At 41.5% G+C, this 25,953-nt stretch overlaps 3 protein-coding genes across 3 annotated transcripts in view; 1 reads left to right on the forward strand and 2 right to left on the reverse strand.

The window, feature by feature from the left end:
* The window catches only part of LOC308144648 (complement C3-like), a gene marked incomplete at its 5' end in the record, with an annotated part of 107,381 nt that overhangs the window by 41,422 nt on the left and 40,006 nt on the right, over positions 1-25,953 (reverse strand). The window lies entirely within an intron of this gene.
* wdr83 (WD repeat domain containing 83) lies at positions 616-8,113 on the reverse strand. Its single transcript, XM_080521016.1, has 10 exons — positions 7,989-8,113; positions 7,012-7,122; positions 5,933-6,053; positions 5,736-5,841; positions 5,556-5,604; positions 4,622-4,748; positions 3,891-3,958; positions 3,554-3,662; positions 2,037-2,151; positions 616-1,883 (listed from the first exon to the last, which is right to left on the reverse strand). The coding sequence occupies exons 2-10, from the start codon at positions 7,112-7,114 to the stop codon at positions 1,734-1,736; spliced, it is 948 nt and encodes a 315-aa protein (XP_080377142.1). The 5' UTR covers positions 7,115-7,122; positions 7,989-8,113; the 3' UTR covers positions 616-1,733.
* On the forward strand, positions 8,237-13,363 carry wdr83os (WD repeat domain 83 opposite strand). The gene is made up of 4 exons (XM_080521017.1): positions 8,237-8,374; positions 9,430-9,535; positions 9,937-10,034; positions 12,985-13,363. The coding sequence occupies exons 1-4, from the start codon at positions 8,325-8,327 to the stop codon at positions 13,049-13,051; spliced, it is 321 nt and encodes a 106-aa protein (XP_080377143.1). The 5' UTR covers positions 8,237-8,324; the 3' UTR covers positions 13,052-13,363.

Consider the following 25,953-nt stretch of genomic DNA (forward strand, 5'->3'; position numbering starts at 1 on the left):
AGCTGTGGCACAGCGCGCCCTGCTGCAGGCCCACGCACCACGAGGACATTGCATTCCTGGACAATTCGCACCGCTGGCACAAGGTGGAGAAGCTGTCGGCTGCCGGCTGCAGCTGTGTGGACTAGACGGTGGAGGGGGGTGGGGGGGGAAGAGCTCGGACTCTTTAACCAGACAAAGCTGTTTTTGAAAACCTCAGTGTCTTAAAGAAGAGTTTTGACCTGTTATCGGCATTAATAATGTGCAGGGCATTAAGCGAGAGCTCATTTCGTTTCTTTCATGACAATTGAAAGCTTTGCGTGTTGATTTTTCTGAAATATCTGAGGATGGAGGGGAAATGTTAAAATGAACAATTATACATCAGGGATGTCAAATTTAGTACAGGAGCCACATAAAGCTGAATTTCATCTTGAGTGGGCTGGACTGGTAAAATAGTGTCATAATAACCCTTAAATTTAAACTTTTCCTTTGTTGTGGTGCAAAGTAAATGTGACGAAAATGTTATTTTCATAAAATGAATACCAAAAAAGACCACAATCTCAACATAGAGCCAATTTTAATGAAACTTTCTGGTGGAAAATACAGTGAAATATCCAAAAACCTTCTCCTATAGCTGTTTCATTATATACCTTTTTACAAACTCACCCTGGCAACATGGCTTTGAGACTAAAGCTAGTTTGGCAGCATCACAGATATCACAGCTCGCACTCTGTGTTGTCGTGCTCACTGCTTTTATGAAATTAGTTTGAAAAAGAAATCGATGTTTTCTTGAAAATCTTGACAATTTCCTTGATGGTTTGGCGGCTGGATTGGAGCCTCTTGTGGACCCGTTTTGGCCCACAGGATTATTGTTTTACAACCCTGCCCTACATTCACTTGATCATTTTCTAACATGTATTTATTTAAGATGAAGTTTCATGTGTACAAAGCTGCAAGATCCATTCCAGTCAAAACTTTTACAGCCACAAATATGAACATGTATTTATGTAAGATAAGTTATTTATTTATTTGATTTTCTTGGTCATGGTGATTAACTTATTTTGATTTGTGGTATTTTTTTATGTGCTTGACAAAATAAAAATAAACAGACTTGCACACAACAGAAGATTCTTGGGAGTTTCATTGGAGTCGAAAATAGACATGATGTGATGTAATTTGACAATTTTATTGAAGGTTTTTTTTGTATAAAAAATTTAGAAATTGTGTGAATACATACATCCATCATTTAGTTATACTTTTTTTTTTTACTACAAAGGTACATTTTAATGAGAATGTTGTGTTTTAGTCCATCCATCTGAGCCAAAGCTCAGTATTTATTGTATGTCTTATAACTCTTGTGTTGTCTTCAATAATTGCTCCAATGAAAACAAACAAACAAAACAAACACAATCTCTCGGCATGCATCCAGTAATTTGCTAAATCTACAAATTTGAGCCAAAAATAAAGTAAACTTTGTCCCTCCTGTGACAATTTGTTGGTCTCGAGTTTCAATTTGATCCCTTTAATACTTACAGTATGAACGACCCAACACAAGCACAATCTATCATTGTGGCATTGTGGGATGAAAAGGACTAATTTCTCCCGAATAATCCCTGCTCATCCCGACCTCAAACCTCGGAAGATCTCCTCTGTTCGCGCGCTGAAGCTTAAAACACAGGGTCCGTGAGCTTTCCCAGTCTCTGTGTTTCCAGGACCAAAGACAGCAGAGTCCTTTCTTCACAGTTTGTCCGTCCTCTCTACATGGTCATGGCTTCCTCCTCCGTCTCCTCCGGCCCCCACACCTGGACAGACCCCTCCATGGCTGTGAGGAGGCAGGTCTCTGTCGGGTGGAAGGACAGTGATTGGACAACCGCCTTCCCCACGGGCAACTTCAAGGACAAAGAGCCCTGGAACGGAGAGCGAGAGAGAGAGAGATGGAGAACGATCTTGAACTTTCATGTTTTGACCAGCTTCAACGTCCAACACAGTCTGTGACCACAAAACTTGGGGTTGGAGTCGAGCCACTCCACCAAATGAGCCACAGTCGATTGTGTACCGACCTCCACCAGGTCCCAGCAGTAAACGTGTCCGTCCTCTGAACAGCTCAGGACGTGAGTGTCTTTGCTGGACAGGCAGCAGTCCAGCTTATAGCCCTTCATCTTATGTCCAGTGTACCTACACAAAAACAAGCATTATTATCAAAACATACAAGAACAGACCCACAATCATTAATGAATTCTGTGATAGCGTCAGTAGAATGGAGCAAAGTGTGTTAAGAGTGTCTGATACCGTTCGTTCACACAGTAATGCCAGTTTTCCTGTCAGAAGTCAAAGTTAAAGTTTTACTGTCTTTTCTGCTCTACACACAAGACACAGGGTGGAAACAAAATGTCGTCTTGCTTGCCTTATGACTGTGTCGACACACACACACACACACACACACACACACACACACACACACACACACACACACACACACACACACACACACACACACACACACACACACACACACACACACACACACACACACACACACACACACACACACACACACACACACACACACACACACACAATAGAATTGAATGAGAAAATAGAGATAAGCAAATAAATGCATGCAACAACATACTAAAATAGTAGTGAAAAAACTGAAATGTGCAATATATAACAAAATATACCTCTAAAATGTGCAATACATAACACAATAAACCCCTGAAATGTGGTAATGTTGCTCAATGGTGGTACGATGCTCACTAGACATACGCGAGTATTGCAAAGGTGTGTCTTCGGCTTCGTTCACACTGCAGGGACCCAATTCAGATTTTTGTCTCAGCAGCGACTCATATCTGACCCGTTTTGTGGCCGTGTGAAAGCTCCAATTCTGATTTTTCTTCACACCACACCCAGGCCAATTCGGGTAGTTTCTTTACATGCAACTGCCTCCTCATTGACGTGTGACTGATGTCACGGATAAGTGCGGGAGGAAGCAGTGCCGTTAAAATGTTAAAAGCTGTGCTCCCCCCCCCCCCCCATTCTCTTTCTTTCTTTCGTTATTTTGTCTGCTCGTATTTAACAACCACCTGAAAATGGATCTATGTGCACTGACCTGTGTTGCCAGATATGGCAGGTATGCCTCAGTTGGGGAGTCAAATTCTCTTACCTATTAACTTTGTTTATTTTCTAAAAGTGTAGATTTTAGTTCAGTGTATTAATTGTAATCAATAGTGACATTGACTTCAAATATAGAGCTCTTGGTTATATTAAGTGTGAAATCACTACTAAACCTAACTTAAATTGGTGAGCGTGTTCAGGAAACTAAAGTGTTCTTTTTAAAGATTTCAGCCTGAAATGCATTTGTAATGAAGTTGTGAGACTTTAGAGAGTTTTAATTAAGTTTACAGTATACATTGACTAATAAATGTCCATTGAGGACCTGGCCTATCCATAGTCTTCTGTCTAATACCTGCAAAGATAATCTCTGCGTCCTATAATCTCTCCAGGTGCAACCAGGTGAGGTAAATGACTGGATGAATAAATGGATGGGGAGTGAGTGCCAGTCTGATACGAGACTTACTCTCCCAGCATTTCCCCCGTGCTTTTATCCAGAAGTCTGACGGCGGAGTCCAAACTGGAGCTGAGGGTGCACTGACCGTCGTGACTGAAACACACACAGGTGATCGGACCTGAAAACACACAAACACACACGCGTTGAGATTGGAGTCATTTTCAGTAATAATTGGTCGGTTTGTGAAAATAGAGACATTTCCACAACAAAGAATAACTTTTCAGCTTAAATTTTAAAGGTAATTATGACACTTGGCCCACTCAAGATGCATTCACACTGCATGTGGCTCCTCAACTGAAATCAGTCTGACGCTCCTGCTCTAAAGACTTTAAAAGAGGTGACTAACTGCTGATGAAGTCCACATGCATCTGTCCCATCCTCAGGTCGTAGCGTCTCACTCTGCCGTCCACCGACCTGAAGACAAGGAGAACATGGTCCCCGTTAGATTGCTGCTTTGGCTGGATTGGAGCCTCTTGCGGGCCACTTTTGGCCCACGGGCCTGATGTTTGATACCCCCGGTTTACAGGTGACAGTCCTTTTACCCGACGGCGGTGAAAACGGCTTATCAAGCTGGAACTTTTTGAAAATGCTCCAACTCCGTGTCCCTGGACGCTGCTGCTGCGCATGCACCACAGCTGGAGTACTAGTTTTCTTTGCACAGGCGTGAGTAGATAGACAATAACAACAATGGCAGCCTCTAGAGTGTGATGACACTCGGTCAATATTCTCCTGGGACTTTGTAGTTTTCTAATTGAGTTATCCAGAACAGCGATCCGACTTGGTCGTCTGTCCATAGGAAGGTCCAGGTACTTGCCATTGTTAATATTTGTAGCGTTTTGTCCTCTGCGCTTGTGTTGTTTCATGGCAAACACAAAGTGACCACGAGTGGCCCAACATGAAAACGACGACGTTTCTGCCATTTCCATGTAAACAGGCATCGTTTTCAAAACGTTTTCGTGTCAACGGAAAAAAAACTTCACGGAGACAAAAATAATGCATGAAAAAGAACAAGCTATAGCACATTTTACAGTCGTTTTTGGAGCATTCGCTGCTGAACCAAACTTGTCTGTTGCTCACCCGGTGAGCAGCTCGTGCTTTTCCACCTTGATGCTGCTGACGCTGTCTCGAGCCTCGTCAAGAACCTGGATGGGGTCGTGTCGTCTGGACCGGGTGTCCCAGCACCGCACTGTCCCATCGATGGACCCTGTATGGACAAGATAGGATTAGGATTAATGAGCAGAATCTGATGATTAAGAAAAATGTACCCAAAAAGTTAAAGTCGTCACATATCTGATGTGTGTTTTCACATCAGTAAAGTACACAGTGGCGGAAAGTGTGTTATACACAGATCAGCCACTGTGCTCCGTTTATCATTCAGCAAGTGAACATTTTGTCTTTGATGTGTTGGAAGCAGGAAATATTTATGTGTCAATTGTTCGTGTCCTCCAGTATGCCAAAATGTGATGACTGAGACAGCTGACCTTCAGTTTTATGTGTCGACGAGACAAGTTTGATAATCACATTGCAGAAGCCCTTGTCTGCCCTTTTCAAAGCCGCGACAGATAAATAAATAAAATATACGTACAGTTTATTATGGTGTATCTTTTATAATTTTTTACATTTATTTTGCTACTTTCTACTTGTGCACTTGTATGTTCTTGCCTTATATGGACCTGTGTCTGCAATAAAGATTATCGTTATTGATTTGACGGAATTTGATAAGTGGAAAATGTGTGGGTGAGACGACTGAGTCACTGCAGGTTTTGCTCCCAGTTCCCGGCCTACAGCGGTCGATCAGGTGGGATTCAAGACAGAGAAGGCAGTGGCCATCTGTAAAACGGTTACCAGTAGAGGCGCCACCTTGCATGTTGCAGGACTTAAATGATCGTCGGGTGTCTGGTGGAGTCCAAGCAGTCGGGATTGTTTAGTGCCAAAAATGGGACATAGGGATTTTTTTTTTTTTTATTTAAGTGGTCGTAATGTTATGGCTGATCGGCGTACCACAGCTTACCAGATAAGATGACGGTCGCCTCCTCATTGAACTGCACACAGTTGACTTTCTAGAAAAGTGAGAAAATAGTTGAAAGGAACACACGAAATAGAAGCTCAAAGATGTAAAACGATCAAAACCGGAGGATCAACAATGAAGCAGTGAAGAATAACTCAGCAAGTAATAAGAGTAACAACGAACCCCGGCGTGGCCTCTGAGCTTGCGTGTGACCTGTCCAGTTCCCACGTCCCACAGAATCACCGACTTGTCTGAGCTGCAGGAGCAGACATGACAGTTGTCGTAGGAACTGTGGAAACAAATAGCAGAGAGTTATTCCGTGAAGGGACTGTTATTTTGTTAGAGTTTTCTTCCTTCACAGCTGTCAACACTCCTCTCACCCGTCAGCATCCAGAACTTCATATCCGTGTCCGCTGTACGTCTTCAGCAGGGTCCCGCTGCTCACGCTCCACAGCTTTAAAGACTTGTCTGCTCCACAGGAGAGCAGGTAGTTCCCGTCAGCTGAGCAGGGAGGGAGAAAGAAAACGAGATTAGGATGACTCACCATGGATGGATTACACCGAGGAGGCTACAATCCACCACATTGAGGGCCCCTGCATACTTCCATAAGCTGTCGAGCCCACAGGCCACGCCCCCTTACAACAGGCACACTTCTATGAAGCAGCGTTTTAACTTTTCAACGGCAGAGCTTACTTCTCGTTCCAAATGTTTTCAGAAAAACCTTTCAATGAACTGTTTCAGTAACAAAAGAGAAAGTTTGTGTCCGAACCGACATGTTGGTCCGGTTTTGACTGCAGGAGCTGACAGATTTCTTCAAAATGACTTTTGTTCTTATGGAGTATGAGTTGGCCTGAAGACCCTGTCAACACGGCAATGTTTCAAGTGAAAAGGCATCGTTTTTGTTTTTTCGTTTCAGTTTCATTTTGAAAACAATGTCCATTTACGGTGAAATGTCAGAAACGCTGAAAATTATGTGGGTAGCATGCCAGGCCAGGAGGTGGTCTTGTTGGTTGTTTTCAAAAAGTTGCACCTTCGGAGCCATTTTCAATAAGCTGTGTTTTCAGTGGCTCCGAGCACCGTTGCCGTGTAAACGGACAACCAAAACGCAATCAAAGTTTTGCATTTTTAAATGAAAATGTTGCGGTGTAAACAGGCCTAAGATGTTGTCTTTACCATAAAATCATTTGATGGCAAAGTATCTTTTGCTGCTTAATATTGGTCTTGTAAAGTGGAAATAAATTTTTTCAGGTCTGTATATTTCGGTTAAAAGACTTTAATTGTCAAGACGGCTCTACTGAGTGAGATGTTCTCATGAAGAGTGTTTTTAATCTTTTTTTGACCATTGCAATGACTTTTTACGACATTTCTACTACATTATTGTTTGTTCCTCCTCAGTTTCTTCAATCGTATGAAGTTAAAGTCAGCATTATTTCCAACAAATGATTTTCACGCAGCGCACCATTAAAACGAACCGCCCTGACGGGTCCTTGGCGACAGTCGATGGTCCGCAGGAGATGTCGAGGGAGCTGAGGAACCTGAGGTCTGGGCTCAGGAAACGCCATCGTATGACCTAGGTAGGAAAACAGTCAAACAGACTAGTCGTACCTTCAGATTCCAGTTAATCCTGTTGTAAAAACAATGAGTATATTTATACAGCGGATAGAATAACTATTGAACACATCAATATTTTCCTCAGTAAAGAGATTTCTCAAGGCGCTACTGACATGAGATTTTTACCAGATATTGTGGTATCAAGGAATTAAACAGTGGCTGTCCATAAATTATGTGTAATAATGTGAAATGACACAGGGGAAAAGTATTGAATACGCTTACTGAACTTCCTTAAATTTCTGAAATTTTCCTTGCAGAATTTTTTTTGAATGAATCTTTAACCTCTATGGAATGATGCGGACCTGCAGTGTTTGTATCTGAATCTGGATCGTAACTTAGGCTATTATTCACTTTGGTGCATTTAACGTAGATGTAATTGAATGCCTTAGCTTACACAAGAAGCTAAATTTATATAAATAACAGAACTGTGCATATTATGTTTTAGTATATACGTGATAAATGTATGTCTATTTCTAATACACTTATGACCATTTTTGTGTATATATGATACTTTTATGTCCATTTCTGATCAGTTTGTCAATTTTGTATTGATGTGATAAACACGTGTCTATTTTTTATGCAAGTAAAACATGCACGTCTATTTCTGATAAACATGTGCCTACTTCTACATGCATGTGATAAAAGTATGTCTACTTCTGTATGTAAATTATGCATTTGTCTATTTCAGATGAATTTAAGTCTATTTCTGCACCAGTGAGTAGTCTTGAACGTGGTTACTTCGACAGTAACATTGTTAACTTTGGACTTCCTGAAGTAATTAAATATAAAAAAAACAAAAACTAAAGAACAAACAAATAAACTTACTTGAGTGAACCCGATAGTTGCAGTAAAACCTCAAAGACGTGTCACAACGGTCTCTGCTGAAGTTAAAGCAATAATCGACGTCTCCATTTACACATCCATTTCTCCATGTTGTTCCATCGCCGGAAGAAAATTGTCATTTCAAGCTAAAAGTTCAAAATGATTTCACTCCCATTTGTTTTGTCCTTTGAACCGATGCCTTGAACTGTCCAAAGCTTTTAGTTTGAAACACCGTCCGCTTGCTCTTTCTTCTTCCGGTTCGCTGCTGCTGCTCAGCTGAGTGTTGGCACTCACTGGACTTTAAATTATACAATTTAATTGAAAACGCGACTTTAAAGCATGTCTACCAACAATATGGCAGACCCGAGGAGGCAGAACAAGATTTTGAGGTTCGTAATGTCTTCCTATAGGAAAAGGGTGTTGTTTTTGTCGTGTAATTGTTTCATTTAGCGACTGTTAGCTCAGTTTGAAGGGGATTAGCATTAGCGTGGTGATTTAGCAATGGGATGTAATGCAACTCACTCAAGAATTATAAACGGGTATTACACCGAAGTTTTCTTTGTTTTTGCTATTTATGATGTCCCTATTTACGTTTGTGATCTTGTCAATGGGCTTCTCTATGACTGAATGTTAGTTATTGTGTAGAAATACAACCTGAAAGTTAAGAAGCTGTGATATGTATCAGGCTTTCATGGAAAAAAACAAACTCTGCTCATTTAGTCAAGGTATTTCATCCAAATCGTACTCTTTATGATTATTCTGTAAGAATATGACACTCATTCTGGATCATTTTCCAATGAAAGAGTATTAGCTCTGGCTTAAACCCCACCTAATGCATGCAGGAATTGCTACATCTAAACCTGAACTAAAGTGTCTAAATAATTTAGACATTAATTTTGCAAATGCAGGAAAAACGTATGCCTGATTATGGTTATAACAGGAGAAACATGTCAGAGAATCTGCAATGACAGTGTCTTTCTGTGTCTGTTATGACCTTGATAGGAGTCTGCCATCAGTGTATCAATTCAATTTTATTTCTATAGCGCCAAATACAAAAACCTTAATTTTAAGGCATTTTTTGTAGGAGAAAGAGGTGGTCCTTTATTGAAACTGTTTCAGTCGATCGATTTCACAGTGTCAATTGTTTACTGTTCTGTTTGTTTTATTTCTGTACTTTTATCTTGTTTTATTTATGTACTTTTAATTAATGTTGTTTTATGGCTGTACCTGTCTTGTGCACACTGGGGACTTTTACAAATGTATTCCAATGTGGTTTTACTGCAAATGGCAAATAAAATTAATCATGAATCATGAATCATGGTCCAGGGTGACCTGCTCTGAACCAAGTGTCATCTTTATTAAATGGAAAGGTCTCAGTCTTAACCTTTTAAAAGGAGAGATTCTACATTGTAACTTTGGTTGATTTGAATTTGTCATGTGACAGGTACAAACCTCCCAGCACTGAGACCAACCCCACACTGGAGGACCCCACCCCCGACTACATGAACCTGCTCGGCATGATCTTCAGCATGTGTGGCCTGATGCTCAAGGTGACTTACACACACATGAAGCCACTTTCTACATGTGCCTACATTAGATGTGAAACCTTGGCCCGTCCCATTCACTCCATTTAGGAGATTAAAGGTGAAATCACCTTTCAGATGGACGAATGAAGGACAGCTGCTGACTTTCAGCGCATAGGACACAATAAACAAAACGAAGGAGAAGGAGAAGGAGAAGCAAGCTGGGTCTTGATGGATTTTCTATGATTGACTTCCAGTTGGTTTTCTGTTTTACATTCAACAAAAAACAAACAAACAAACTCGGCAGGTTCAGTCTTCCTGATCCCTGATCCTCTCAATGCTAACGTGTGTGTGTGTGTGTGTGTGTGTGTGTGTGTGTGTGTGTGTGTGTGTGTGTGTGTGTGTGTGTGTGTGTGTCTGTGTTTCAGCTGAAGTGGTGTGCCTGGATAGCAGTCTACTGCTCTTTCATCAGCTTTGCAAACTCCAGAAGCTCAGAGGACACCAAACAGATGATGAGCAGCTTCATGTGAGTACGGCGCTCCCACCAGTCCCAGTAGCAGCTGGATGCGAGTGCACACGTTTGAAACCCCTGCCAAACTTCCCCTGCACAGCTGTTTGATTTAAGGCTGTAAGGACACTGGTGTTAAAATGTTTTCATCTACGACCGTGACTTTAGATGCAGTGGTGAAATTATGCTGTTATTGCTTTTATATACACAACTCTTTAAATTGTACCTCACATTTTTTGGAGAACATAAATGCGCCCACATTAAATGTATAAATACACCATTAAATAAATGCCTAAAGGTGTCATTAATTAATTAATGACACCTTTAATTAATAGTTAATTAAATATGCAATACATTTCTTAAAATGCCAATTTTAAATGAAAAAATGGATATTATTTTAATATTTTTAATTATTTAGTGGTCTGATGCTGTAGTACTTAATGAATCAAAGTCAGTGGGAGAGGCTAACGTGAATCTCATCAAATCCTTTGCTTTGATCGGAAGAGTTTTGAAACATGGTGGCAACGTTCCCGGAGGATCTGCATGAATTTTGTAGGGAATTGGTGAGATATGTTTTAGAGTGTCAAATTTCTCTCACCACTGAGGCAGCAGAACTGAATCTTCACCTTGGTTTTTGTCAGTTGCAAATAAATTTCTCTGAAATACGGTATCCAAACCAATGCATAGTTTCTTTGTCGGCAGATTTCGATATTATGTAATGCATCTGTACCACTTTTTTAAAGGACGTGTAAGAGCAGTAACCCTTTGCTACTTGCCGATACTGAGTACTGATACCAGTACTTTTAAATGCTATTTAAACTAATCATAATCCAAACGCAAACGAGGACTATGTATTGCAATACACAATACGTCCACCTCCAATAGCCTTGAAGGCTCCAGGATACTATTGTGTCAACAGTACACTATTACATGCACTGCCCAATGCGAACTGCAGACTGTAGACCGAGGGACCGAGCTCGCTGTTTGACTGGATCAGTCATACTTTAATCATGTCCAACATGTATCCCACTGTCACTGCTGACTGTTGCAGGTGTTGTAGGAACCAGCTATCAGCTCCTCTTGATATTTTGCCAGAACATAATTTACCGTCTTTTACTGTTGCCATTCTCCTTAATATCAAAGAATCTCCCAAATGCTCGTCCTCTCCTGTCTACCCGCTCCTGACGTCTCTGACGGATGATGTCACGTAATACTCGCCGGGGTTGTATCGGGGAGCTTTCACAAGTCCAGCGCAGTATCGGTCTCCGGTGCATCCCGAGTTTTCAGTTTTCATCTGTACTTTTGAATTAAGTTTGTCCACGTTCGTTGTGCTGTAAAGTATTCATCTCTACTTAACTGTGAGCCAATGCGGTTTACATCGAGTCTGAGCCTCATGCATTTTAAACACTGGAGGTTAAACCTTGCCTCCGCCTCTTATTGGGACTCCAGACGACTCTAATGTCCAAAAGCTTTTAAGTGAGCGACCTCGCCGAGTGATGCATTTGCTTATAAAAAGAGCCCCGCCGTGGGCCCGGGGCACTCGTCCAGGCTTCACAGACAGATTTACAATGAGGGGAAAACCTTCTGCTCCATCGTCTAGATGAGTTTGTATCATAAGGTGAGCTCCAGCCACTCCCAGTTTAGCGACGCCAAAACGTCGCGCTCAGCAAATAATGTCAGCCGGCGAACCTGATGCACCGGCCAGGAGTGTGTGTCGTAAGTGGTTCAAGGCCAGTTTTAGGACGTTGGGTCTGGAGCCAAGATACAATCCGAGTCGCCGTGTGTTATTAAACAAAGGTGAGTGCCTATACAGGATAAATGAGGCGTGGAGGGCAGGCATGTCATTGAGCTGAACAGGTGAAGCTGGCTTCACACGTGTTTCGAGGGGAATTCTCCACAGAGCTGCCGGCTTGAGTTCAGACAAAATCTGGTAAAAAAAAAAAAATGCATCATTTTCGTTGCATGTACCAAAGTCAGCAAGTTATCCTACTTGGTTAGTTCTCTTGACGCAATATTAAGCACAGCAAGTTTACGTAACATTTCAAGTGAAAACGCTTAATTTTTGAGTCTTCATTTCAGATTTCACATTTACAAGGCAATGTTTTGGAAACGGTGCCCGCTTACGTCCAAATAGCACAAACGCGATGGACGACGTCGTTTTCATGTTGGGCCACTATTTGGTGGTGTAAACGACAACAATATGCTGTAAATATTAACAATGACTAGTACACGGACATTGAAATGGACAAACAATTGAGTCAGATTGCTATTCCGGGTGACTGTTGACTATAAAACTACCATGTCCCAGGAGAATATGGACTGGGAGTCATGACATTCAGGAGGCAAACACTGTTGTTATTGACCATCTACTCACGCATGTGCAGAAGAACTATTTCGCACGACTGTGGTGGACATATGCGGCAGTAGCCTTTTTGAAATGTTGCGTTTTCTCCGATTCCAGGAAGACTGAACTGGAATGTTTTCAAAAAAATTGCATTTCCGCCATTTCCATGGAGACTGAGTCGAAGCATTTTTAAAAAGTTGCGTTTTCAGTGGCATCAAGCAACGTTGACACCGAAAACTCAACAAAGGTTTTCTCTTTTCCACTGAAAAATGTCGTCGTGTAAACAGGCCTTCAATGTTTTTCGATTCCGTCATTAATTCGCCATGAGCGCTAAGACTGTAGGCGAATTTTCTCTGCGGAAAAAATGTTTTGGCGGGATTGCAACACTGACTAATATATCACCTTGCTCATTGTAATTGTAATACCCTGAAATACAATACGTATCATATTACCAGCTTCATTTTTACGTTTCAACATGCAGAATTCAATAATCGTGTATAAATGCATGAATATAAATGATTACGTTTGTCTTGTACAATTGGGCAAGTTCACTTCTGGATAAGAGTTTTAATAAATGTGGTCACAATGAAAACGGGATTCCATTTCTTTCCCTGTTGTTTTCAGGCTCTCCATCTCAGCGGTGGTGATGTCTTACCTCCAGAACCCACAGCCAATGTCGCCGCCATGGTAACCAGGAGCCAAGCAACGAGGGAAGTGAATTGTAGACGCTGGAGTGGGGGACGGGACAGCTGATTGACCCGCCCCACCCCACCTCATCCCCCGGTCATCTATGAGGAAAAGCAGAGACAGAAAGGAAGATCACGAGATAGAAGGCGAAAACAGACACAGGTGGACATTAACAAGGATGTTGCGTCAAGATGGAAAAGATCAGACGTCAGAATTCTGTTTTTAACTGCTAAGTCTGCTGTTGGTTAATTTAGAACGTCAAAACATTAACGTTCAAGTTATCTGTTTCATAATATAAATAAAGATGTCTTTTAAAGAAAAATGAAGGGTTTTTTTTGTCTTGGAACAATAACAGATACTCATGTATTACATCAGTGAATCTCACTTCATCTTTAAAGTAGAAAACGTCACAAGGCTTGAACTGACTATTGACATATTTCACTTCAATGCCTTTGTGTACTTCTAACTTGTTATGTACTGGTTTCAGCAGTGTCAATATTTACCATGTAGCTCTTTGGTCTATAGCAGAACATGGTTTGGGCATGTTTCATTTTTTCTAATACTTTTACTAACAAATCAAAATAGATATGAAGCACTTCAATGAGATGAAGCTCTGAAAGATGACGCCTGTCAAAGTCACCAAGCCAGGCAAATTGCCCCGACTCATTAAGCCCAGTGTACGTAACAATTTTCAAGTGAAATCGTTTTTCAGACCGTCCCCACTTTCTGTGTAAACGCAAATCTTTTTCAAAACGTGGCCGTGTAAATATTAAACTTTTCTGAAGCAAGCAGACATTTTCATATGAAACCTCATGGGGCCTTCGTCTTGCAGTACATGCCTTCACCAGTAGGTGCTGCATTGGGTCATTTAAATAAACAGCTGGAGTAATAGGAAAAAAAAAAACATTGGTTCCAGTTGTGTACTGTAATCAATTCCTATTAGTGTTGATTTCAGATGACCAAACCAGCATCAAAGTTTCAGTGGGAGAAAACATGAACTCAGATGTCGTGAAAGGTTTACGCATCTTTCCCTGAATCGGGACCAGAGTCATAGACTCCAATTCAAATTGTACCAAAGTCTCTTGATTCATAATTTACATGGTGTAAATATTAGGTTGCCATTTGTACACAAACCTGGTCCTCAAGGATTCAATCGAAGTGTCTGATTCCAATTCATTTCATATTTTCAAGTTATCCGTCCATTACTTCATTAATCCTCCTTGTGCGTTCCCTCAATAAGAGACTGTGGTTGTGTGTTTATAGTTTCTCACCAGGTACGGCCATTGACAACCAGGCCATAAACGTCGTGTGTGTGTGTGTGTGTGTGTGTGTGTGTGTGTGTGTGTGTGTGTGTGTGTGTGTGTGTGTGTGTGTGTGTGTGTGTGTGTGTGTGTGTGTGTGTGTGTGTGTGTGTGTGTGTGTGTGTGTGTGTGTGTGTGTGTGTGTTGGTGTTGGATAAGGGAGTCTGCAGGACGTGAGACTGATTAAGTGGCCTGTAACTCATGTCCCTCCAGGCTTGGCTCGGCAGCAGCAGCAGCAATCGGCCGACCACTATTGGGCTCTCTGCCACATCTCCACCACTGGATGTTATCCCGATTTCATCTCCTCGCAAACTTCTGTGTGATTTTATTTTCCTCCCTACCAGACACTTGAACGCTGCCCTTTATTCCATTGTGGAAGGTTCTCCCCATTCTTTCTGCCCCCGGCGTGATAGTGCAATTGTTGTTGATTGCTATCAGAAGGGAGGATATTGAATTTGTCCGACTCAGCGGTTGCTGTTGGCATTGATCTGTGGGCCACGTAATTTCGATATTAAAAACTGTCACAGTTTGCTGAATGGAGTTGTTAAGTTCAGTGGATTACCCCTGGGAGCGATTTTAATTAAATCTGATTTGGATAATTCAGTCTCACTGGGAGGGAGGAAAAAAGGCCAGTATCACAATAAAACACTAGAGGGCAGGACGGTATCACAAATGAAGGCATATTGAACCAGCAGGTCTTCATATGGTTCCCCTATTTATAGGTGAAAATCTTCCAACTCTACCAACTGCTTTATTGATGAGACGGAAAGAAATCTGTTATGTGACTTTCAGACAGAGTCATTGTTTTCTGTTCATTTGTGCCCAAAGTGAATTCTTCAGGCTTGAAACTTGGTCCACAAGAGGACAAAAAAAAAAAAAAAAAAATATCCATTTGGTGATGTGTCAAGTTTCTTTGTGCCGTCTTAGATTGATTTCCTTTGCCTCATAGTGTTGTGTTGACTGTGAACGATTCGCTCATCTTCCGGGTGAATGAGCTCAACTGGATCTCTTTGAAACGATGCGTTCATTACTCAGTCCAGCTAAGTTCACAGTCCTGAGTGAGCGAGCTGCAACGTCTCCCTGTCTGGAACCTCGCATTGCCAGATGTTGGCGGTTGTTGGAAGTTGCGATGTGACCCATGCAACTAAACTCTTTGTTCAGTTTGATCTACCCCCTTACCTTCATCGACAGCCATGACCTTTGGGTAGCAACTAAAAGAAAGACATTGTCGATACAAGGAGTGAAAATTAGTTTTCTTTACAGCGGTTACGTTTTGTGATAAGATTATGAATTCAGCCAGCAAACAACGGGGAGCTACTTGAGCTACTTGAGGCTGTTGGGGAAAGTGATAAGGATGTCCCCTCGTTGGCTTTCGCTGGAAGTACACAGCATATCCGGGATGAGACTTTAAGATTGCTCCAAGAGCGAGTGTGACTGGTGTTTGACCTGGAAGTGTTTCTCTAGGACATGTTTCAGGGCGCTGCAGGGCACATAATAAGAGGTCTGGGCCTCTCATGGACAAAGAGGGTAATAAAAACCAGGAATTAACAGACAGCTGTTCTAATGACAAGGTTGCTCTTAATCAGATGAAGGTTGAGTTTCTAGTGCTTTCACTTGTCCAACGAATGCATGAAGTCGTCATTTTCTTCGGACCCAAATCAGAAGACTGTGGAATGTTTCCATTCAAGCTTCGTTTTCAGACAATCTTAAAAACGAAGACCTTTTGACTTGTACCTTGTTTTTGTCTCCTCTCTAAAATGTACATGTACGGAGGAGACAGACCAGATAATCACCTCTGGATGATGTGAATTAATTTGCAATCAAACATGCTTTTAACAAATTTGCATGATAGCTGTAGACATCTTTGGAGTTTGCATGTTCTCAGTGTCCTGGTGTGAGATTTCTCCAGGTATGTAGCCTTCCTTCCTTGATACATGAACTTGTTTGCTAAGTTTTTTTGGCCTGTCCTGTCCATTCCCCAATTCTCACTCAGTGTTTGCTTGCATTAAATCTCAATTTCCGTCAAGTATGGAAGACGTTATGATTCAGGGGTGGGGATGAATATATGCTATTTGAATAAATCCAATTCCAAATGGAACTCTTTGTTAGTCCAGCAAAAAGTAGGACCATTCAACACAAGTCCTTTATCACATCAAAACTGAACGCGTTTCCTTGCATGACAAGAGACATGAAGTTTGTACACTAATGCCTATTTGGGATGAACCCGGTTTGATTAGGGTGTATCAATTAGAAATCACGCAGCTGGACGGTGTTAAAGTTCAGTAAACGGGACGACAAAGTGGAAGAAGCTCCAGGAAACTGAATGATCCACCGATCGAGTCTTTTGAACGACTCCGCTCAATGATCTAATTCCAGTGCTTGGAGGTGCAGGTTTGCACCTTTTGCTTAATGAAGCAGTTAATCCCCTGATGAGCACACATTAAAATGTAAACCTCTGGGAGCTAATCTTACATGTCACCTTAGAAACACAACTGTCATACCCTCCTCGGTTAAAGGAGGTCACTTCGACTGAAGCGTTGCATATTTGGAATACAGAGCAAGTACATCTTTCTAGTTTGCTAGCGTCACATTTTGGAAACGTCTTTAGACGAATGATTCAAAATACTATGTCTCATCGAAGGGCTCCTTCAGTTTGGATTTATATGAAATCCTGCAAATTACAGCAGTACCACCCTATAAACACATATAATGAGGCGCTGCAAGGGCCATGAAGCATTTTAATAGAGATGTTGACGTTGGTTAATGCCGTAACACTACATTCTGTGTGAATTTGCGTGAGATTGTACTTGTGCACCAAACCCCACTTACTCCAGCTTTTTCTGCCTCCTCAAACGAGGTTAAACTGCACTCGGGCTCTGCAATAATTCACATTTTTTTTTTGCATGTGTGCGAATGTGTGTGATGGAGGGAGTGCGCATGCACATCACCAGGCTTTCATTTTCATGAGTGAGGCGCTATTGCTGGGACCACCGGAGCTGGGAAGATGCTGAGGCTGGCATCCTGCCGCACGCACACACACACACACACACACACACACACACACACACACACACACACACACACACACACACACACACACACACACACACACACACACACACACACACACACACACACACACACACACACACACACACACAAAGAAATGCTAACATGTGAAAATAGCACGTTCATATGATGGAGTGCATACACTGTAACCAGGAATACTACGAGGTGAGTTTGCCATCTGTATCACAGCTGGATGTTGGATTAAAAAAAACCCAAAAACAAACAGTCAGATCTGACTTTGGCAACGTCGGTCCGATGTAACAGTGAGCCTATTCATCTGGAATGATTGGAATATTTATCCACCGTTGTCCACTATCTGCTGTCTCTCCAGCTGTATGACACACTCCAGCGGAGCGAGCAGAAGAGACTGAGAGACACTCAACAGAATGATGGCTTTCTGGACCCCATTGAACAAGAACTATTAGGAGAAAAATGTCCTATTTTGCATTTAAGGTGGATTGGTAATTAAAAAAAAAAAAAGAAGCAATACAAAATAAAAATAACACTGCAAATATATTTTGAGAATTTGGACTTTCCTACACATTTGACTCTCATTCACAACATTTAAATCCCAATACCATATTTTTCACCATTTACTTTGTCAGTTTAATCTTCTCTTCCACTTCATCCAACTAGATTCCAGCTGAATACGCTTGAAGGCTGAAGAGTACAGCCTGGGGGTGTCAATCACAGGACACACAACCAATGTCACCCATTTAGAGTCGGTTTATATGTTTTTTAGCATTCGTAAGAAAACTAGAGCGAATACATGTATGCACAGGGAGAACATGCTAACCCACATATCATTGTGTAATAGGAGTACTAACCACTAAACCATTGTGCAGCCCAAAATCCAGCACGTACATTTCAATATTTGGTTTTAGGCGCATATTTACTATGTATCTAGTGATCCAACATGGTACGTATCTATTGTGATATAGCAAGCTCTACATACACAATGTTTCAATTGAAACCACATTATTTTAGAACTTTCATTTTAGGAAAGGTTTGCTTTTACACTGCAATGCTTGAAAATGTCTATTTATAAAGAAATGCTGCTGTTAGGTTTTATTGATCATGAAACCACACACATATAGTGAACAATACACTATGAACATTAACGATGGTGAGTATCCGGGCATTCGTATGGACAGACAACCAATTTGGATTGCTGTCATGGATGACAGTCAACGGAGTCACTTGGGAGTCCGCCATTGTTATTGTCTGTCTACTTTTGCATGTGCAGGTTAGCTATTAACGCGCAGTAGCAACATTTCAGAAAAGTTGCATTTTCCACCAGCGACACGAAGACAGAGTTGGAGCAATTTAAAAAAAAGAAGTTGCGTTTATCCACGTTTCCATGGAGATGGAGTTAGAGCATTTAAAATAAGTTGCTTTCCAAATGTTGTGTTTTCAGTGGCTCCGAGCATCATTGTCGTGTAAACGGACACCTAAAAAGTTTTCCATTTTCACTTGAAATGTAAACAGGGCCTCAGTTTACTTTTATCAACTCTATTTGTGTCAACGTTATATTTCAAAATATTGTGGTTTTCCTTAAAAGATGGATATATTTATTTTTTTGCGAAAGCAGGATTCGGACTTCCCTTTCTATTAAACCGTGGAAAGTCGTGAGAAATCCAACAAGTATCATACTTGTTTCACAGAATGATGGACACACGAGGAAAAAGTGGTCAGAGCTGCAGGCTAGTTTGAAATACAGCATGGCAATATATCACACACAGGCTGATGTAATAACACAGGCTGATGTAATAAAGTGAAACTATTGACGGAAGAAAATGCACCAGACAGCGAGAAGTGTACACAGTCAAAGGTCTGCAACATTTAAAGTTACTCTACTTACTCTCTGACATCTTGCAGTCACAGAAAGGCCAGAAGATTTCCGAAACAAGGTCCCGTTTGTACACTCGGTCTCGTGACATCCCTGATTCACACTGGAAAAAGGATCAACAGACTTATGAAAGTAGCATCAGAAACCTTCCACTTTCCCAGTGGGAAGCTTCCAGTTTGACAGTGTTCATATGCATTTTTGTATTGGTATAGATATGATGTATTGGTGTAAGATATTTTCCCACTTGAGGATTTTCCTTGACCAGTCACATTCACACACAGTAATGGTGACAGCTGCAATTTGGGGTTCAATACTTTCCAAATGACACTTTATTTTTTAATTATTTTTTTTTTTAACCAACTGAGCCACAGAGACGTTAACAGGAAGAAGAAAAACATAATTAATAGATGATGATACAGTAATTGCCAACAAAACAGTTTTTTTTAAAAGCTCATTTTCTGTGAATCTATATCACAGAAAATATATCACAACATATTCTCAATGGCCAAACACTGTACACGCCACAATTCCGAAAATGGACATTGTTTTCAAAACATTTCCACGTAAACACAAAACAGAAATGCCTTTTCTCTTGATGTGGTGTCAAGCAAACGGAGCCGCTGCCACAATTCTTTTAATGCATTTTACTATTGAAGCTGCAAAAGCATGGGGTTAAAATCAGTCTTAAACATACTGATCAGCACATGGCCAGTGTTGCGCCAATGTCAGCCTGATAAGTAGTCATTTCCTACTGCATTTCTATTGGTTTGATAGTTGATGTCGCAGCAGCCACAATCACCACAAATATCTGACACGGTCAGGATTTTATCGCAGGTTGTCTTTGTTAGAAAAAACCATGAAAACGACCATCGCCGAACCCGTCTCACAGTGCAACGGAATCCATCTACTGAGAGCCAAGACCGAAGATATCACCCACCATCTTTCGTTTAGGATGGCCAGAGATCGTACAGTCGGTTGTATGCAATGTATGGCGTGCTCCTCTTCTGGGGGCCGGCGGGGAGCCTCAGGAGGTCTTACAGCATCTGGGTGAATCTGAAGGGTCAGTCTATAGTCTCCCAGCTTGATTTCTTCCTTTAGAGATGAAATCATGACAAAAAAAAAAGAAATAGGTGGAAGGTGTAAAACATCACATCATGCTGAATTCATTTTCTTTATTTAAAAAAACAGACTAACCCTCAAACAAATATTCAATTTTTAATATGAATACATTGAAGTGAGTGCAAAAAGTCTTCTGGGAGAGAGATAGAGAGAGAGAGAGAGAGAGAGAGAGCGAGAGAGAGAGAGAGAGAGAGAGAGAGAGAGAGAGAGAGAGGGAGAGAGGGAGAGAGAGAGAGCTCCTGAGTAGTGGATGACTCTCGGAGCTCACTGACCGACTCGCCCCCCTCCAGACCCGGACACACACACACACACACACACACACACACACACACACACACACACACACGCGCGCGCGCGCGCGCACACAGCGTTACCGGGAGGAAGACTAACCCTCGGAGCGCAGCACTCACCCCCCTCCGGCCGCTCCTCAGACTCCTCGCCGGCGGACATCACTTTAATCGGGATGTTCCTCGCGTGAACATGGAGTTGTCCTCCCCTCCGGCGGCCAGCACGGTACCGATTCTCCTCCGCCGGTCCGCCAGTCCTCCGAGCACCGCCGCCCGGCTCCCAGCCGCCTCCGCCGCCCGACAGGTGAGCGGGTCGCGGCCGCCGGAGATCCCGCGGGCAGATCTGGAGTCCCGGAAGCCCGCAAGGTTAGAAGCAGTCCCCGGGGAGAGGAGCACCTGACAGGCAGGTGAGGCTGCAAACATTTCACTGCAAAAAACAGTAGTTTGTGGTGGACTTCATGCTTCACCACCTCTGGAGAAGCAGCTGCTGCAGGACAGCGAGCGTTGCACCATATATCGTCAGTAAATCCTTATTTTGATATCGCAAAAAGACTGAACTTAATAAATTAGTTTGTCGTACACTGCATTCATGCTTTGCAAAATGCATGCTTTGCAGACCCAGTTTACGCATTATTTTTGTGTTTTCCTTTCAGAAAAGTTTTGCATTTATATGGCAACATTTTGAAAAGGATGTAGTGAGCATGCCGGACCATTCGTTGGCGTGGTAGGTAGGTTTTGTAATGAAACCACACACGCGATACTCTATACAAATTGAAAATGGTAATTACACAGACATTTGTATGAACAGATCACGAAGTTGGATTGTTATAAGGGGTGACCTTATGATAAAACCACCAAGTCCTAGGACAGTATGGACTGGGAGTCACGACCCTCCGGAGGCTGGCATTATTGTTATTCCATCTACTCCAGCAATGGCAGAAGAACTATTTATGACAGCCATGGTACGTATTGACTATAGCAAAAACGTTTCAGAAAAGGTGCGTTTTACTCCGTTTGCACAGAGATGAAATCAGACCATTTTCAAAAAGTTACATTTCTCCTGATTTGGGAGCTGTTTTCAGTGGCTCCAAGCACCATGGCTGTGTAAACCGACCGCCGAATCACATGAAAATGTTCCATTTTCTCTTGAACACATTGTCGTGTAAACAGCCTCAGAATGATAGAATTTTAAATGTGCAAGACATTATAAATAGTTCTCAAAACTAATAAAAAAAATAACAAAAATTGGCAGTCCTAATTATTTTAGGCCGAGTGGTACAACTAGGACAGAATTCAGTAGTTCAGAAATCAAGGGAAAAATTACAAAAAGCTCAAAAGTCACTATATGTATGTTTTCAGTCACCCTGCTCAAGCACACGTCAATCAAATGAACGTCATATAATCAATTCTGCAGACAGCCTAACAACAAGCCACTCGTGACAATCAAGGGTTTTGAAGCAGGAATCCCACTAAAGCAAGGTGGTCGCGTTGTGCTTGTGGTCGTGTGGTGCTTGTTGATGATCATTCGATTGAGGGGTGTTGAAGCAGGGAAACCCCTGAAATGTGCTGGATAGGCACTGCCGGGGCCTGAATTCATGTCTAACTCCATACTATGGAAGCGATTGATCGTGAAATGCACAGTCATACTCAAATCTATGAAATTATGAAACCTATAAAGTCCCAGTTTGAAGGAGACTTTTAACACGCAGGATTATAGATCTTTAAGACCAGGAATTAAGACATTGTGGCCAACTCTCGTGATCATTGGACAAATAATAGTCGTTCAACTGACAGATTAGTCTTTAAGAGATTTGTAGTGCAGAGAAGGTACCATTTACTGTTTTTTGATTTAGAATAATGAATAACCCCCCCAGAAGGACCAGTACAATTTGTGCAAACAATCATAACCTCATCCCTCTGTTGTGTGTCTTGCTAGTGAAGTCAGGCAAATAACCAACTAACACTGGCTCATTTGATCTGTTCATACACATTTCTTCAGCAAGATGGTCGAGTGAGTCACTCTTAACATGTAGCCTCGTCCCCCAGTCCAATCACCAACTGGAGAATATGGCAGAAAAAAGAAAAAAAAAATCCTGATGGCTGATCAGTAGTTCTGGATTCACAGGGCCACTCCATTCTGACTAAAGTTAAAATTCAGTTGGTCTTCGTTTTTAGCATTTTGGCTGTATGAAAAAATGTGTTGATGTCATTTACCAGCAGTTTGTGCAGCCTCTTAGCGCAGTGTTAGCTGGAATGCTTTTGTAATGTTGCTTTAATTGGATATGCCACTGTTATGTAAACCTTTTACACAGCATGAATTTGGGATGGAGCTCGCTTCATTTATACAAAATTGGATTGATCCTTCATGACAAGTGACACATTTGGCTAATAAGCAGCACTAATGGTTGAGGCATAACAAGTGAAATTTTATAAGAAAATGTCTCCACACATTTACTATGTTTGAAATGGAAAAAAGAAACGGAAGGTAAAAGTTCCTCAGATTTTGTAATTGAAGTTAAATCAAACTTTGACTTGTTAATTCCTGACCACTTGGTTTTGTCCATTGGGTAGGACTGAACGCGTGAATAGATTCTCGAGTAGGCAGACAGAGGAGTGCTTAATAAGCTTTTAGCTTAACAATTTCAAGTCAAAATGCAAAACATTTGTTGGTGTAGGTTTGCACGACAACGATGACAACGAGCTACTGAAAATGCAACTTTTAGAAAACGTCTCCTAAGGTGGAAATTTTCGAAAATGCTCTGGATCCATCGCCATGTAAAACACCCTCTGAAAAAGCTTTGACTCTGTCCCGACAAGACGCCACCGCCATGGTAAATAGAATAGAAAAACACTAAGGGGTGGCCTCCAGAGTGCCATGACTCCAAGTCCATATTCTCCTGGAACTTTGTCGTTTTAGAGTTGAAAGTCGCCCAGAATATCAGTCCAACTTTGTTGTCTGTCCATATGAATGTCTGTGCACTTGCTCGTTAAGGTTTATTGTGTATTGTAAGCATGCTCGTGTGGTTTTATAAGAAAATACCCCATCAACAGTGCTGACTACAGTGTTTTCAATGTTTCTGCCATTGCTGTGTAAACGGACATCCTTTTAAGTGTGAAACTTTTCTGCAACAAAAATGCAAAAACTGCATTTTCACTTGAAAAATTGTCATGTGAGCATGCAGTTAATCAGGACGAGGTCAGGGGTTGTTGAGTTTGCTTTCTTAGAAACACATCTGACCGCTATGTTTATTGAAAATGAGAAAAGCAGTTCAGATTTCACATTACATGTTGTGAGAGACATGGCTAAAAAAACAACTAATGTACCGATGTAAAACAGGAAACGTAAGCTGCTCAGGCCCTGGAGCATTTCCATCTCAATGTAATAAAAACTGTTTGCCTTTTGCTCAGTCACTGTTGATAAAGGAGACGCCAAGAGAGGGAGAGCAGTCTATTTACTGTTGCTGGGAACTTTGCTCTTTTTTTATTGGTTCCTTTTTCTATTAATAAAGAAAAACCAACCCCTCAAGATAAATCTTGCAACTATATGTTTAAAGGCTCAATGTGAATGAGAACAATGTGGAAAAACACAACACTGACAGAAATATAACTTTCGACTACATTCTGCTTAAAAAAAAAAAAAAAAAGCCTCCCACAATGATCTCACAATGATCTCTCATAATCTATCTAAGCCCTTGAGGGTGATTCGGTACTTCAAATATAGTTGAGGTGGGGGCAAACTGAACTGGTGCTTCAAATGTGAGACCATCTTGTAGCTGCACAGAGAACAAGCAGCTCTCCTACTCCTGTTGAAGGAAAAGAAAACCACAAATCTGAGCTCTGAATCCAAAGGAGTCAAGCTTGTGGCAGACGGTGTGGTTTTTCTTCCCAAGGCTATTATTGAACACAGTCAGCGAGTGTCGAATCTACTGTCGGATAAGTGAGTTATGTAAAGTCTCTATGAACAGATCACTTGAAGGTACTTCAGTGCCCCTTTGCCAAGAATACGCCCTCTTCTTTTTGTTCCTTTACTATTTCGACATGTGCTGGTCCAAACCTGGCATCAGTGTTACATCGACAGATCGAACCTTCAGGGAGGGGAGGATTCCTTCTACCTACACACAAACTCTTGCCTGTTGTTTCTGGGTCATTTTTTTGCCCGACTCTTCTTTTTCCATGAAGCCTTCATCCTCTTATCTCCAAGTGCATCTCTGTGCTTTTTCGTCCTTCAGCTTTACTCAACTGAATAGGACCATATAGACTTATTGCCATGACAATAAACAGTGCACGTTGTTAAAGTCTGTTGCCGTCAAATTAAGCGGACAAGAAACAGAAGTGGCCAATGATGAAAAGTCAACAATGTCCCGTAAAGGGGACAAACCACAGACCTGCTTAAATATACATGTCTATAGAAAACAGCGAGGCCAAGCACCTCCATGTAAACAGATAAGCAGGATAATGAGTGGACTCTGTGCTGGCAGCACACATTGTTTGAAGGTGATCCTCTGCCATAAGTAATAATTGTATCCTGGAGTAATTGTTGGTCTTTTGACACTAGCCAACCATAACATTGTTACCACTGACCGGTGAAGTGGAGAACATTGATTAACTCATTACAAGGTCATCTATCTGAGAGTGGGCTAAATTAGGTAGCAGGTGAACACTATGTTCTCAAAGTTGATGCGTTGAGATCAGGGAAGCTAGACAAGCGTGACGGATGGGAGCAAATGTGACGACGGCCAAATACTGACGGCGAGACGGCTGAGTTGGAGCATCGTCAAAAGTCCAGGGGGGCGTTTCTTGTCTGTGGTCTGTGTCACACCAAAATGTTCCACCCAAAGACAAATGTTAAAACGGTTTCTCAGTGATGAGTGTGAATCCCGGTCCTCATAGTGAATAGACGAGCGTCTGCAGCTCAGATGTTGATGTTTGTTAGCGTATATGCGTCCATCGACCTGTCAATCGGGCTGCGTAACATTAAGTTAACATGTGATGATCTTGTTGAGTATGGTGTTAACAATATGAGCGATAAGTGCAAATATTTACATTGATGATGTGAAATTTTGGCGCTGATGTCTTTTCTTCAAAATAACAGTGACCTTTCTCTTCACAGCACATTCACATTCACATATATATATATTATATATATATATATATATATATATATATATGTCTATTTAATGTTTTAATTGTTCATTAAAATGAGTTTCATTTGAAAAATGGAGCTTTTTATATCAGATACATATGTGATGACGATGTGATTAATAACATACCCCTTATTATT

Source organism: Blennius ocellaris, assembly GCF_963422515.1.
Source record: "Blennius ocellaris genome assembly, chromosome: 3".
NCBI classification, from domain to species: Eukaryota; Metazoa; Chordata; class Actinopteri; order Blenniiformes; family Blenniidae; genus Blennius; species Blennius ocellaris.